Here is a 14932-nt window from a genome sequence, read left to right as displayed (position 1 = left end):
TGATTTTATTGCCTGTCAATTATTGTGTCAATATGACAGGCAAGTATAATCAATAAAATAGAGATTGAAATAAAATAAATTGAAGTGCTATGTAAATAATTAACTAAATAATTACTGTGTTGATTGTTGAAATCTTCAAAATTAGTTTTTTTATAACCGATATCAAAAGATGTTGAAAAGTGATATTCCACTACTACAATATTTAAGTAAAAAATAAGAAATTTGGATGGTTTAAATATGTAACCTCATGAAAGAATTACAGAATGTTTGTCCTACAAAATCTAAAATAAAAAAAACCATGTTTTAACATTGCTCAATGTTAAGACATGTCTTTATTTTAAATTTTATAGGACAAACATTCTTTAACTCTTAAATTGATAGCTTACATATTTGATTTACAAAATCTTCTTTTTAATATGATAGTAGATTTTTAATCTTTATTCTCTATTACCACGGCAATGGTGGCCTAAACAATGAATCAATTGTGTTTGACAACTTTCTACATTCGGAATACAGGTATAAATGATGACAACGTAATTACAATGTACCGGTAGACATGTTCACGAAGCTATCTTATAGGGCTATGGTATGTCATAAGTACGTCTTAAATTAGATCTTGAAGCTCTCCTAAATTTAGGAACTGCATACCTTGTCCTATGACAATTCATAGTTTGTTAAATCAAGTTAGACGGATCTTAGGCTATTGTGATAGTTTTTCTTAAGACCGGTAGAATAAGGCAATCTTTTCTACAGTCCCAGCATTTCCGACAAACCACAAATTCCTAATCCGGGAGGGGCATTCAATTTTGTATTATATATGGAGAGTCTCCCAACTCACCCCTTTCAGCCGTTACGTGCCTACCCGGGAGCTGATGAATTAAACAACTGTATTGTCGTCAGGAATACTGTCTCTATGTTGCGATAGATGTGAGTTATTCACTTAATTTTATCAAGAAAATAAGAAATGTTTGATAAACTATATAATGTATTTTTGTGATACCTAACTACTAATTTCATATTTAACCTGCACATGTATTCTATATACATGTATTACAAATTGAAGGGAAAAAACTATATATGATATTAGTCAAATTTGGCCCCCAAAATTCGCTATTTTTAAAATGATTCGGATATATTAATTTGTTGCGTTATTTTATAAAAGAGATGACACGAAATATGTTTTTCACCTATTTATTTGATTTATATGCACTCACTGGCTTTATATGAGGTCAGAAGTGACACTATTTTTATAATTCAATCAAAATCAATCAAAAATTGACATTTTTCTTATCTTTTTTCGAATGGGAAATTCAGAGCGACTCTTTGAACAATAACGAACTTTTTGTCACTTATAAGTATTGGGGAGATACAACTTTGGTATTTGTTTGTTCAAGCAGTTGCTCAATGTTTTCTTAAAGAAAAACTGCCTCAAAACAAGCCGTTTTATGCTAAAAATGAGAAAATGGCGTGAAAAAGTAAACTTTATGATTTCATATTTTTTTAATTGTGGGCTTTAAAATCAAAATGAAAATCAAGAAAAAACTTCAAATGTATATTTGTACAAATAAAACAAAGAATTACAGTTAAATGACAATGTTCATTTTAAGGGGCCGTTTTAGGCTCAAACCATATATAGTCCTTAGCCTAATGCATTCGTGTATATACATATTTGCATCATAAAATATGATCAAATCAAATCAAATTAAAAGAGTTTCACGTTTAAATAAAAAACGAATGTGTTTAACGTTAGGAATTGGTTAATATCTATGCCTAAAAAAGATAAAATGATAGTCAAATAAGCTGGAAAAATATTCTTTACCGGTAAATTGAACTTACATGTATGTAAACAAAAACAGGACACGAGTCTTGTTTACATGACAAAGAAGCCCTGTATCTTGCTTGTAACTCTACAAACGACCCTCAAATTTTATTTGATCATTAGAAATGCATTTTTGAAAGCGTTGTAAATAATAAAAACAGAAAAATAGAATTTGAGCAAAATCGTGACCATGCCCCTTTAAGTACTGTCACACTATTTCATATGTAAGAAAAGTTTCGTGAACATGTCTGCAGGTCAACTACATGTATATAAAATTTTGAAATCATGATAACAATAATGATATCACCCCTCCCCCTTTTAAAAAAATGAATTATCTACAAATCATGTGACACGCATTGTAATAAAACTACATATATCTTTCTTAATGAAGGTTTTGTCGAGAACAAATTAAACGAATCTTTTGCACGTCTTGCCGGCTGACTGACCTAAAAAATTTCCAAAAGAAAAAAAAAACAACTTCAAAACTGACAACAGAAAATTAACAACGACAAAGCCTGAATCTTTTATTTGTTTTAGGCTATAAAAACTGACTGATGTTCTGTACGTTTGAAGCTAGATCCGACGTGATATATAATAACGTCAGCACATTGAAAGAAATAAACATTAATATTTTAAACTAATTTTTCATTGTTATTATTGTTCACTTATTTCAAAGTTCCCAGTATACGATTAAAATTTTGATAAAATATAAATGAAGACTTTTGATGGAATTCAAGATTTCACAATTCTTATCTTGACTTTAATATCAGATTTTGTAAATAATTTACTTCAAAGGTTCAAATGATTTTTCATCTCGAAAATGGCAATCTATATCGTTGGTTTTATATGATTAATATGTATTTTCTACCAATAACTGACTATTTCTTACAAAGCGAATATTAGTAATTCAACAACGTGTTTTATATGTATGTGCAATCAAAGTTTTACGATATCACCTTTCTTTGGTTGTTTAAGGTTAAATTTGGTGTTTCACTTTAATTTGAACTAAATCATGTTCATCAGTGATTAAAACGTTATCGAAAAATATGTTTCTGGTGATACATCTTGACCATGAGCGAATCAAAATTAGGTCAAGGTTATTATTATATTGTAGTCATACACTTAACGAACTCTCTAAAGGGAAATCTACATCAGGTGAATGAATTTCCGCGTGATGTGTCTGATATTGATTGAATATCGAAGGCTTCGAAAGAAACCATGTATCGATACAAACAATATCATTTACATGCAAAATCTTGTCTAACATAATGAATTCATTAGATAATAAGAGCAAAGAGAAATTTTGTCTCATACAAAAATTGTCATTTAAAAATAGAAATAATGTTCACACGTCACCCCTACATAGAAGAGAGTCTAAGTAGTCAGAACTAATTTTGAAATATGAATGAATTTTTTTTTTGAACTTCACATAATAAAAAACAAATATAAAAGAAAACTACCACTTGTAACAAAAAATGACACGTACCAAAGACACTAATTAAATTTTACTGGAAGCCGTGATAGTTCTTATTTTTAAAAACCGGGTTTTAATTAATATTTCCAATAGTCAAACGATAAATATTAACCACTGCGTGTTACTGAAAGATTAATCTTAAAAAATACAAAAGGTGCTCATTTATTTTAAAACAAAAACAAAAAGACAGTGTACACCATCGATTGTTTTTTAATTAAATCAAATTCATTTTAAAAGTATGTTAGGTTATGCAAAAATTATGGATGTAATTAAAAATGTAAAAATCAATTAAGATATTTTATAACAAGACTATACTTTTTCTTTCCTATCACAAAACTATACCAACTTATCTATTCCTAACAACCCTTTATATCAATTTCCATTTAGCATCAATGAGGTCTATTTAAAGTAGCGACTCACAATGCTTTCATTGAAAGATTGTACTTTGCAGAAAACCCAATCGATATTGCAGGATAAAATTTCCTTTTGTAATTTCTGATTAATTGCGATGCAGCTTTAGGTAAAGGTTCTGTGCTGTGTAACTTTCTGTGGTCGCTCGCCTGAACAGAAAAAGTTCAAAGCAAGTTTTCCTTTATTGAATCAGATGGCATCTAAAGCCACTATGCAAAAGAGGTCCAAAACTTTGAAGCTCCAGCTGATTTATAATCTTGAATGATGAACCGATGACCTATACATTGAAGTCCATTTTCCTATTATCATGGTTGATTTAGTTTTTTACCCCAACTTATGATTTTTCAATAAAATTGAATTGAATTATACCGAACTTATTTGTTTGTGCTGTTTGTCTTGAAATAGGTCACCCGCAAAATATTTGCGATGATGGGGCAAGAATGTTGTCACTTCTTCTTTATAGAAATATCCCACAAACCGTTCACTGAATAAAAGTTAAAAAATATATCTTCAAAACCACTGTTATCAACTTGGTACTTTCATGTGGTTTGTATTGCACAATCAGGGTACTAGACTTTTTTTAACAGCCGTGTCATTTAACCTGATCAAATAAAGAGATCGTTTCACAAAAAAAAATTCTTGGACTTTATTCATTCTTGACCAGTGAAAGAATTAGGTGTGGACACGTCTAACTTTTCAATAAGATCGAATATATGAAATTGGTTTGTGGTCGAAATTATGCAGTTTCAATTTACATGTATATAACGCCCCTGAAATACAACTTCTCGAATACAATTGATATGTCAGATTGATAAGGGATGTGTCAACCAATTGTTTTCTATATTAATTTTACTTCAATAGAAAAAATGTGACACCTTTTTTTAATATGGGTGCTTTCATTTTTTTGCAATGCACAAGAAGTTATTTTCGCCATCTCATCCAGTGGGACAAAATTGAGGTTTGTTGTATAACTATATATTTATGCTCTGAGCAATATGGGGTCTTTATTTTATAAATAATTTGGAACTACAACTTAAAGACATATATCCGTTTTTACCATTGTCAACAACTAATAATTGAAAATCAAATCTTTTTCCATGTCTTTGATCATGATTCTTCTTTGGAAACAGAAGTAGAATAAATAATGCAGAACTGTTTCTCCCGGTAAAGGTTATAAAAATATGTAAATCACAAATAATTACTGACAAGGAGACGTTAGATAAATAAAAAGTTTAATAACAGCTTTTAAATTCTACTTCAAACTCGAATACGCAAATCAATACACAACAACATATCCTCGAGAAAACCAACCCAATAATTTAATATTTTAAAACATAACAGCGTAAAATCAGTACGAAGCCAAGGCTCAATGAAAACATTAAAAAAATCAATTTGTATCTATTCAAATATTTCGGAGCTATTTCATATTCACAGAGATAATAGACTGACGTCATAATGGTATTATAGGCAAACAGTCTATCGTAAGCTATCCTGTTCATCAGCTGAGGTTGCCCCGGATGAATGTTGTGCTGATAGCAGTATGGTTAATGTGAATATATTTGTTTTTTCCTTGACGCCCGATTCCTAATGGATTGATGCTGCTACTACAGTTCGAGATCTTGTGCTAGTTCTGGATAAACCAAACTCAAATGTGCTCGGATAATTTCAGGTGATCCTTTATCATGATTTTAAACTGAAAGTAAATGATGTAAGTATCTTCATCTGGGTTATGCATTCTTTGATTTGCATGGTTTATCCTTTTTTTCCATAACAGTTTACGTTTTTTGCATTTTTAGAGCAAAGCGCAGATAAAAATGCACTTAATTTATAGCATATCTAGTATCGACAGTTAACCCCCAGCGTAAAGTTACTATCCAGTGAGAAATTTTTGGGTTTACAAAATGACGATACAAATTTGCTTATTACAATGTAACACATTGTGGGTTTTTTTTTTTAGGAATGAGTTTGTTAACCTTTATCAATTAAAAGGAAGATATTACATGTAACACTTAAGGCGTGGAATACATTGCGGTATGTTTATAATTTCACTATGTCCGTGATTAAGCATTTTCCCGAAAACATTTCAACATTTTTTTTTTAATCAAAATTATATTTTCTCTTTTTCTCGTGGCAATTAAAGACGGTTTAGGCATTTTCTTTACTAAATAAACCCCTCTGTCAAAATAAACAATGTCCATTATGATTTAATCTGACAAAGCATCGAAATAACATTTTTATTCCTCTTAAGATATTAAAAAAAAGAATGAAAACAGGATTATTTTACAGAATCACTCTATTACCAGGGTCCACCATTTTGTATCAAATCGCGAGAAATCAATATATAATACCGCGGGAGACGAACTTTTGGTGTATTTTTATATAGGTCTCTCAAATATTTGAAAAATTAAAGAGATTAATCATTTTTAATCTACTCAAGATGCTATTCGCATTTTTTCTCGGTTTTACTTGGGAATTTGCAGTATCTCGTAAAGAAAATACCCAAATGTTTTAGATTTAAAATTCAAATAGTTTCTAGTGTATACACAGTTTTATTTTACAGGAGCTTGGATACCGGTATGTCTAAAAATCTATATAAAATAAAATCGCATTTACGATCCAAAGCCTTCAAAAAAGGAATATTTGTAAGCATGCACAGTTATACCGGTAAATGTTTTAACAATCTGCGCAATAGATCTAGACAAGAAGTTTTCATTGTAAAGCAATCATTGAATATCTTAACAATAGTAATTGCCCTAAGCCAATATATTTTAGTTTAGGCTTAAAATTGCAATATATTGCAATAGCACCGAGGAAATATATAAAATTTACCCGTAATTTTGCAATACTCACATTTCGTGTACGAGCGTAAATGGCGTTTATGAATAATTTTTAAATAAAATGAATAAAATTAGAAATGAAATGATCAAGTCTTTGTCTCATTTATATACACAACCATTCATTTTTTATTGCATGAATATGATTCCCCGAAAGAGAAGTGATTTATTTATTTTGTTTATTTGCCTGATCATATATACCTTTTCCTTGTTTTAAAATTAATTTGCATTAAATACGGATTATTGATACAATATCATTGTGTAAACAAAAGATCGTATTTATACTTTTTGGTAAAAGAAAAAAAAAAAGATCCTAAATTTGCAATCTATATAATTACTCAACTGCATAAGTTGAATTTTTCCAATGTTACATATCTCTTTTATTTGTTGGGGTATGCAAAAGTGTTTCAGAATAATAAAAAAAATTATAGTTTCACCTGTTTCTGTTGCTGCATGGGTTTTTTATAACTCAGAACCTTACCTTAACCTTAATTCTCTCCGTGCCAGGATGCACATAAAGCATGAACATTTGCCTTTTACATGTCGCGGTCTGAAGCCTCTCGGCGTGCTGTGTTCCACGCGTTCCATCCCGCCTTGTCTCTTTCTACCTCCACTATCCGTCGCCATGTTGTTTTTGGGCGTTCCCTTTTCGCAGGGGTCCACCCTAGAGCCACAGCAAAGTCATCTGCTGGATCTTTTCTCAAAATGTTGCCGATACAGTTCCACCTCCTTCTCTTGATCTCTCCGCTGATGTTAGATGTTTCTGCCATCTGCAGTACAGTCAGGTTTGATATGTGCTGTTGCCATCAGACCTAAATGATCTTCTTTAGACATTTTGTCTAGAAGAAGTCTTTTCCGCTTTCTTTATAAGTGTCCATGCTTCGTATCCATAAAACAATACGGAGAGGAGTAGGCTTTTGTAAAGAGAGACTTTGACCTTTCTGTTGATATTATTAACCCTCCAAATGCTGTCTAGCCTCCTGATGGATTGGCCGGCCATCGCTATCTTCTTCCTGATGTCGGCTGTGACTCTGCCGTCCTTGGTGACATTGGCGCCCAGGTACGTGAAGCTGTCCACCTCCTCAATTTCACAGTTTGTGACATTAAGGCTGGCTGTACTCTTCTGTTGACCTTCAGCACTTTGCAACAAGCTTCAAACCGGCCTTAGCTGAGTTGTCCCCCAGCGTTGTTTTCTTATACTGGAGATGATTCATAGTAGAAGACAGCAAAGAAATGTCACGATGTCTTCAAGCATGGTGGTGAAGTCCCATCAAATTCCGGTGCGTTCTTCTTTGACTGTCTATCACCCAGTCTATCATAGTTATAGTTTCAGCTGTTTTTACATCTGCATGGTTTTTTGACTCAGAAAACTGTATTGAAAATCGCGAGGATATGCTATAAAAAAATATCATGAAATAAAAATTTTCACAAAAACAAGTACAAGATTTATAAATTACATATTGCATACCTTATGTTTTGGAAGCTTGCATGGTTTTGCAACAGATACAAAAAATCGTTTGGTTTGTTTGACCTTACAGTGGTTTTCCGGAACACAAGCTTGCTGTAAGGAATTAGAATTAATCGACTGAATGATATGATTGCCTTAATAGTGTATTCATTTGGCTAAAAATGATAATCTACACTCGTTAGATTAAAAAGCTGACAATAACATTTTGTTTGTAAGTTTTTGTTTTTTAAAATGGAACATAGATGTAGATTCATCACTCATCATCTCTAAACCGCGGTGAAAATGAGGATATCTGTAAAGCATCTCTAGTTGTTTTAAAGCAGGTATTGGAACATAATTAAGTGATTTAAACAGATACAGTACTAGGTGGTTTAGGTATCGTAAAAAATTACAACCCATGTTAATGGACCGTGTAAATTTTTTAATACGACAGCTGCTACCTCAAGAGGTAATATGGACCTACAAAATTTCAAAATAATAGTACTGTAAAAATATTTCAAATGAAGTGCGTAAAACTCTATCTGCTCATTCCGGTATTTGTGATGAAATATAAATGTTCAACCAACTAGTTGTATTGAAATAGAAAACACTTAAGCAACTCAATATACTCCAGTATTATGATGGCAAATTAAATCATGCAATATTAAATTCTTTCTATCACATGTTTTACCCAATCAATATAATTGTTTGTAGTTATGTTATCAATAAATATTAAAAACGCTATTATGTAACTTTTGACCTTCGAATATTGCATAAAGAGTTGAAAAATACATACATGGAAAAATACCCTAAATGTAACAATCTACTCTTTCTAAACATCAGGGTGGATAACGGTAACAAATGTAAATGCTTATATTCAGAAAAAAAGGAATTAAAATATCCTATCTGTCAAACCTTAACGATAACCTTACTGAACTTGGATTTAAACCGAAAGTGAATTACCCTCTATACAGCCACTTTAAGGCCACAAAATTAAACGACTTGTCTTAACTTAGTCTAACTGTGAAACCAACTACATCCCTTCCGACAATGGAAAGTAGTTAAAGTATTTTAGTCCATGTAGCTTTGTTTATTAATTTATTTTTGCTTTAAACTTTATTGATGTAGTATTCGGGAAGGAGAATCAGTTTTGTAGAATGTACAATAAATTGGTTATTAAATAATGCATGCGAATTGAAAGAGAAACATTTTGGGCTAAAAAAATTTGGCAATAATTATTTAACCAATAATTTGATTATTTTTCAAAAAAAGAAGAAAACGTTAATACTATACGGCTGAAAATAATATTCGGTACAACCCCCCCCCCCCCCCCCATATCTTTGATTCACGTATAGATTTTATCTTAAATCAATTTTGTAAGCAGTTAGTCTTAAATTTACACAGTCCGCATACAAAAAAAATATTTTTTTCTGACGCACTGGCGAAATTTGCTTCTCTTCTTCGGATAGGTTGTTTTCATCAATTTCAAAGAAAGTAAACACATGGCAAAACCTTGCCCCAGTAATGTTTGAATAAGTAAATTGTTACTTTACGTAGACTCGACTTTTATGGATCTCGATAAAACACTCAAGACAACAAATGATCTAAATTTACCTAAGTCATCGATTTCAACTTTGATTTTAAAATACTTTAAGGCCATCAAACGTTTGTCTTCTACACAATAGGAATGAATTCAATCCAAAATTGTTAGAAGTATAATTAGAAGTATATGTTGAAACTAGAAGAAAACAAATTTAAAACACATGCGATGGTCGGATATTGAGGTGGTTATTGTACACTTTATATGAGATGGGGGTCAGGAACCCTCTATTCTTTTTTTTAAATCACATAGTTAATCAAAAATAGGCATTGGAACCCCCCCCCCCCCCCCCCCCCCCCCCCCCCCCCCCCCCCCCCCAATCTACGGCTAAGAGATTTATACCTCTGAACTCCCCTTCACTTTCCAGAAAACATTTCCGGAAGATGACTTCTATCTTTTATGTAAAAATTATAAAATTTTACCGTCTGGTATTTAGTGGTAGCCATCTCAAAATATCAAAATGCACAAAAATTGTCTTTATATTTAATTTGGAGCATTAAAAATGTAGATTGGTAATTGGATTCATTAAAATATCAAGAAAAATAACCTTTAGCATAGCATTATTCTGTGTATCAAATTTTGAAGATGTACAATTTCTACTTTTCTAGGTCATTTCTTATACCGCACTCTTACAAAGCTTCATTTTATCATAACGCCATAAAAACACGATGACTATGCTTACCTACCATGCAACGGAAAAATCGTTCAGAAAATAAAATTCTCCTTAAAAGTTCTAAATATTTTTATCTGTATTTTGTTTATTGTATTCAATTTAAAAACTTGTATCTCAGATGGAGAAAACTATTGTAGGCAATTTTTGCCTGCTGTTCAAATCCATATTCACTTTTGTACTTTTATATTTATTTTTGAATAATATATTTCCAAGTTTTGACTTGTTAAGTTGTATCGAAAAAGTTTCATAAAAGGTATGAAAAGAATAATAAGAAAATACATTTTCTGATACTATTACATGTATGATAATTGAATTTACTCGTTAATTAATAACTTTTTAATAACTTTTTCTTGTTTTTTTTTAGGTGGTTATTCATACTTTTGGATGATGTAGGAGTAATTCTAAAAATCCTACCGCTGTAGTCTAGAAAAGGAGTAAAACGTTTAAAATGGGTGACCCTTTCGAAATGTTGAGTCGACTTCGTCGCAATGCCAACTCATCTTCTTCCACGTCATCGGAAGAAGACCTCTTCTCCGAGTCTAACAACCTGGCCATGTTTGTCGTCATCCCCGTGATGGTGATAGTGTACGGGGGATGCGCGTGCATCTATTGCTGCTACAAGTGCAGGCGCTACATGAAGGAAAACAGGCCGTTCCAAGATTTAGCCGACAAGATTCGTGGACGAGAAACGGCGGGAAACAACGAAGAAACTGAGATCACGGATGAGGCTTCGCAACACGATCACCCGGATGAAGAATCGCGTTTGGAATCGAGTCAAGAAGGCGAAAAGCTTAATTTGGATGAAGATGCGAATGAAAAGACAAGACAGGATAATAATAACGTGCATTCTAATCACAGTTCCCCGGGGCCCGAGGGAGCCATTCGTTACGTGGATTACGACACAGATTTACGGTCAGCCATGTCTACGCCGGGAATGCAGTACAAACGAAACGGTTCTGTAAAATCAAAACGAATGAAACTCAGCACACCTATTGCCGTAGTATACAACGAAAACGATGCTGAATTACGATCAGATTCAGGGATAATGGAGGATGCTGCACTCAGTTTGGTACATTCAGATTCAAGATCGTCTAGACAAAGAATGCTTGTTGAAGCACCGCTCTCAATTGAAGAAATCGACAATCCGGCTGTGGAGACTACAGGAAGTTCAACATCCAAGGGCAATACTCAAGAAGCAGCCAAGTCAGAAACTCTTGCAAGATATATATCTACGTCCGAAATTGCTATTCAGACTGATGATAGCGGTTTTCAAAAGCGTGGGGCATCGAACATTAAATCAAAGTCTTTGAAGGATTATGTGGTAGTGGCGAAATATATGAACTGGAGAAAAACTAAAAAGGGTTCAGAGAAAGAACGTACGAGAGACCACTCGGGATTCTTCACAAAATCAGACACGAAACATAGTCTCTCATCGGATTCCGGAGTAAGTGTCATCAGTGGTCACAAAATGTCCGATTCAGTCAGCAGGGGGGCGAGCATGTTCGAAATGAGTTCCAGAAGTAGGAATGCACGTGCGCCATTCACGTCAGATAAATACTCTGTTTATAATTCGCGCGCAACCAACAGATATGCTAATCAACCACTAAAGAAAACACAAACTTCGTTGACAAACAATGATTTAAAAAAGTTCATCATAGGACCATGGAAGTAACAAAGGAATCCGCTCGTATTTAATTCATCCATCTCCATTGATCTTCATTATTTTTAATGTTAAGTTTCTAGTTTGTACGTCTGTTTGTTTTCAGTAAAAAAATTATATACAGAAATTTGTGATTGAATTATTTTAGCGGTTGCTGCCACTCAAGTTGAAAGTTAATCTATTACAAATTTTTCTAATGTGGGGGGGGGGGGGGGGGGGGACAAAATTGAGTTTCAACGGAATTCAAGATTTTTTAAAAGTTTAAACATATTCTCGATATTCAATTAAATGTAGAAAAAAATATATAGACCTTTGACTTTGAACTGATATTCAACATTTTGACAATTTACATTATTTTTAAAATGAAGAAAATGTAAGAATACTTTAATGGGGAAATGAGAAGATCTGCAAGCTACGATCAAAAAAAATTTAATGGCCTTTATTTTTCTCGACGGTATTCATTCAATTCTGTTTGAACAATAGGCTATGTTTATTAGCCTTTTATTCTCGCAAATTAACTGTCTATTGATGAAACGCAATTGTTTTTAGACATCACTTTGATGAAGTGGTCCGTCCTTGTATCCAGGCACTGCACCAAGTTGTAATATTGACAACGGCAAATTATTGTCTTTTTGCATTCTGTTTATTGCAGACCAAAAAAAACCCCACTATTTTATATTGGTGTACACAAGGACACAAAAAGCGATAATTAAACACTCCAATTTCCGCCGTCTACCGACACCTAGTGTAAAAAGAGACAAATATTGATGTTTCATTACCAACGTTACGTGGGGGGCGCTATACAATTAATGGGACATTGATTTTACTTTTCTAGTTAAAACAGATGATACCGGATACATAATGAATTTATATACATTCCAGTTTCCTTATTTTACACTCCAGTTTCAAAGCTAGATTGCTCGACATATTTTGTGTGCATGCTAGGTTTCATATATAATTTAGAAATTTAGCTAACATTTTCTTCCGCCGGTTTTATTCATAAATACTAAAATTAATATATCCCTACCCTCTTTGAATTGGATGCGATATTGGTTAAATTTAGAACTCGGTAGAACCAATGTGGCTACTACATGTACATGTAAATTGAAAAGAAGACGTCATTTTAAGGAATATGAAAAAAATCTTAAAAAATATTTTAAAGGTTTTGAAACTAACAATATTGTCATTTACAGCATCATTTTTTATTCATAATTAATAATGTTTATAGATCAGATCATAAATTTGACGCCGTGACATTTAGATACTGCGCTCTTGGTGTCTCATTAAATACAATTATTTATGGAACAATGGACTGTAAACGATGTTTCTGTTTCAGTGTCATATTTCGATAATCATCAAATTTAGTAGAACTTTTTGCACAGTCATACATGTTCGTTCTTTTACAAAAAACATGAGTTATTTCGACATTTTTTGAGTAAACGTTGTGTCAATGCAACTCATATATCGGTAAAATTTAAAAGTAATTTCAGATGGCAACTACTCTAAATATTTAAAGAACTTACGGAATGCGGTTTCTGAATTAATGAATATTATGAAATGTCGAGATGAGCAGGCAAAGCGTCGGCCATATTACCTAATATTAATTCCCACCGAACCCCCTCGGACATAGAGATATATCAAGCAGTCACGTGCCATGTTTAAACCAATGAAAGTGTGACATTTCAGTATATCTTAATACAGAGCTCTTCTTCTCCAGGAGTTCAATATAGTATAAAATGGCCTGACCATCCACCCTTCTTAAATTAATCGCATCTTTCATAGTTTCAGATGCGTACATCACGTTACTTTGCAGTGGCGGATCCAGGGTTTGTTGAGAGCGGCCCAAACGGTCGGGGTCTGGCGGCTTCCACGTTTTGGTTTAAAAAACATTATTTTGAGCTATCCTAGCTATACTTCACATATTATAAAATCGCTGAATAAAAATAAAAACAGAATTTCTGTAGTTATACTATTTTGTTTTAAAATTGCACAACAAATGGAGGGGGAGGGGGGGCTCTAAATCCGCCAGTGCTTTTTTTATTTTAGATTTAAATCCATACAATTAACGTATGTCATAAACTTTACATAGTATTTCCCAACCTCTCCTTTCGCTATTCTACGGTAAATGAGTCTATCTTTGGAACTCTTTCTATAGTATATTTGATATCTAAAAAGTATTAACACACGGCCAATACTTATTCGTAAAAGCATGTCAAAAAGATTTGTGCCTAAAAGTTTATGTTCCAAAAAACTTCAAAATCTTGGGGTAATAGTAATATAAATAGAATTCAACTCCTATCCTATCTAATTAGCATAAAATTCTCCGTAAAGTAATAAAAACGCCAGTAAATACTACAAAGCATCTCTATTGCTTAAAGCTATTTATTCATGTTAAACAAAAAGCAATCTTATTTCTATTCTAAGTTTGACAATAGGTCTTAAAGCGTTTTTGTCTCTCATGGGTTTTCTAGAATAGAAATGCTACGAGATATCAATATTTAAGAGGTTACATTACAAAAACGACACCCTATATGTTTACTTAATTCACGTCGAGTTGATTTATTCTCCAGCATTTACGGTGTTATATTAAGTCAAAAATAGACTTATGCCTAAACAGAAGAAATAGACGTGTGCCTAAACAGAAGAAATGTGGAATAATTTGATTTTTACTTTGGATTTTAGTTGTCAAATTAAGTTTGTTGAAAATGTTTTAAATACACTAAATATCTATTAATATTTACATTTTCAACTGTCTTTGGCTGTGATAACATTACGAATTAATTTTGACCCCTAAAACCCAATAACTTCATAAAATATGAGTGGCACAAAATGGGCGTGTCTTATAGCACAACCCAAAAAAACGTTATTGGCTGCACCGCGAAGTTATACATAGCATGTGCTACATACAAAAATTATTGGTTTTAAAATGATATTGTTTTAAAGTGTACAAATTGGAAATGATATAGAGATAAGTAATAAGCAATCATTTTTTATTGTTATGAGGTGATAATTTA

At 32.4% G+C, this 14932-nt stretch overlaps 1 protein-coding gene across 2 annotated transcripts; it reads left to right on the top strand.

Moving 5' to 3' along the window:
• The first annotated feature begins 5137 nt into the window (after positions 1-5137).
• LOC105347174 (uncharacterized) lies at positions 5138-12045 on the top strand. Of its 2 annotated transcripts, none has more exons than XM_011456120.4 (2): positions 5138-5373; positions 10623-12045. In XM_011456120.4, the coding sequence occupies exon 2, from the start codon at positions 10707-10709 to the stop codon at positions 11928-11930; it is 1224 nt and encodes a 407-aa protein (XP_011454422.3). In that variant the 5' UTR covers positions 5138-5373; positions 10623-10706; the 3' UTR covers positions 11931-12045. The 2 variants fall into 2 exon arrangements, with proteins under 2 accessions (XP_011454422.3, XP_011454421.3); XM_011456119.4 differs by having other exon boundaries at positions 5138-5412.
• The last annotated feature ends 2887 nt before the right edge of the window (positions 12046-14932 follow it).

The sequence above is a fragment of the Magallana gigas genome, chromosome 8, assembly GCF_963853765.1.
Source record: "Magallana gigas chromosome 8, xbMagGiga1.1, whole genome shotgun sequence".
NCBI classification, from domain to species: domain Eukaryota; kingdom Metazoa; phylum Mollusca; class Bivalvia; order Ostreida; family Ostreidae; genus Magallana; species Magallana gigas.
This window is presented reverse-complemented; position numbering and strand designations above follow the sequence as displayed.

Coding starts and splice junctions, on each gene's coding strand:
- LOC105347174 (XM_011456120.4), top strand. CDS start 10,707: ATGGGTGACCCTTTCGAAATGTTGAGTCGACTTCGTCGCAATGCCAAC.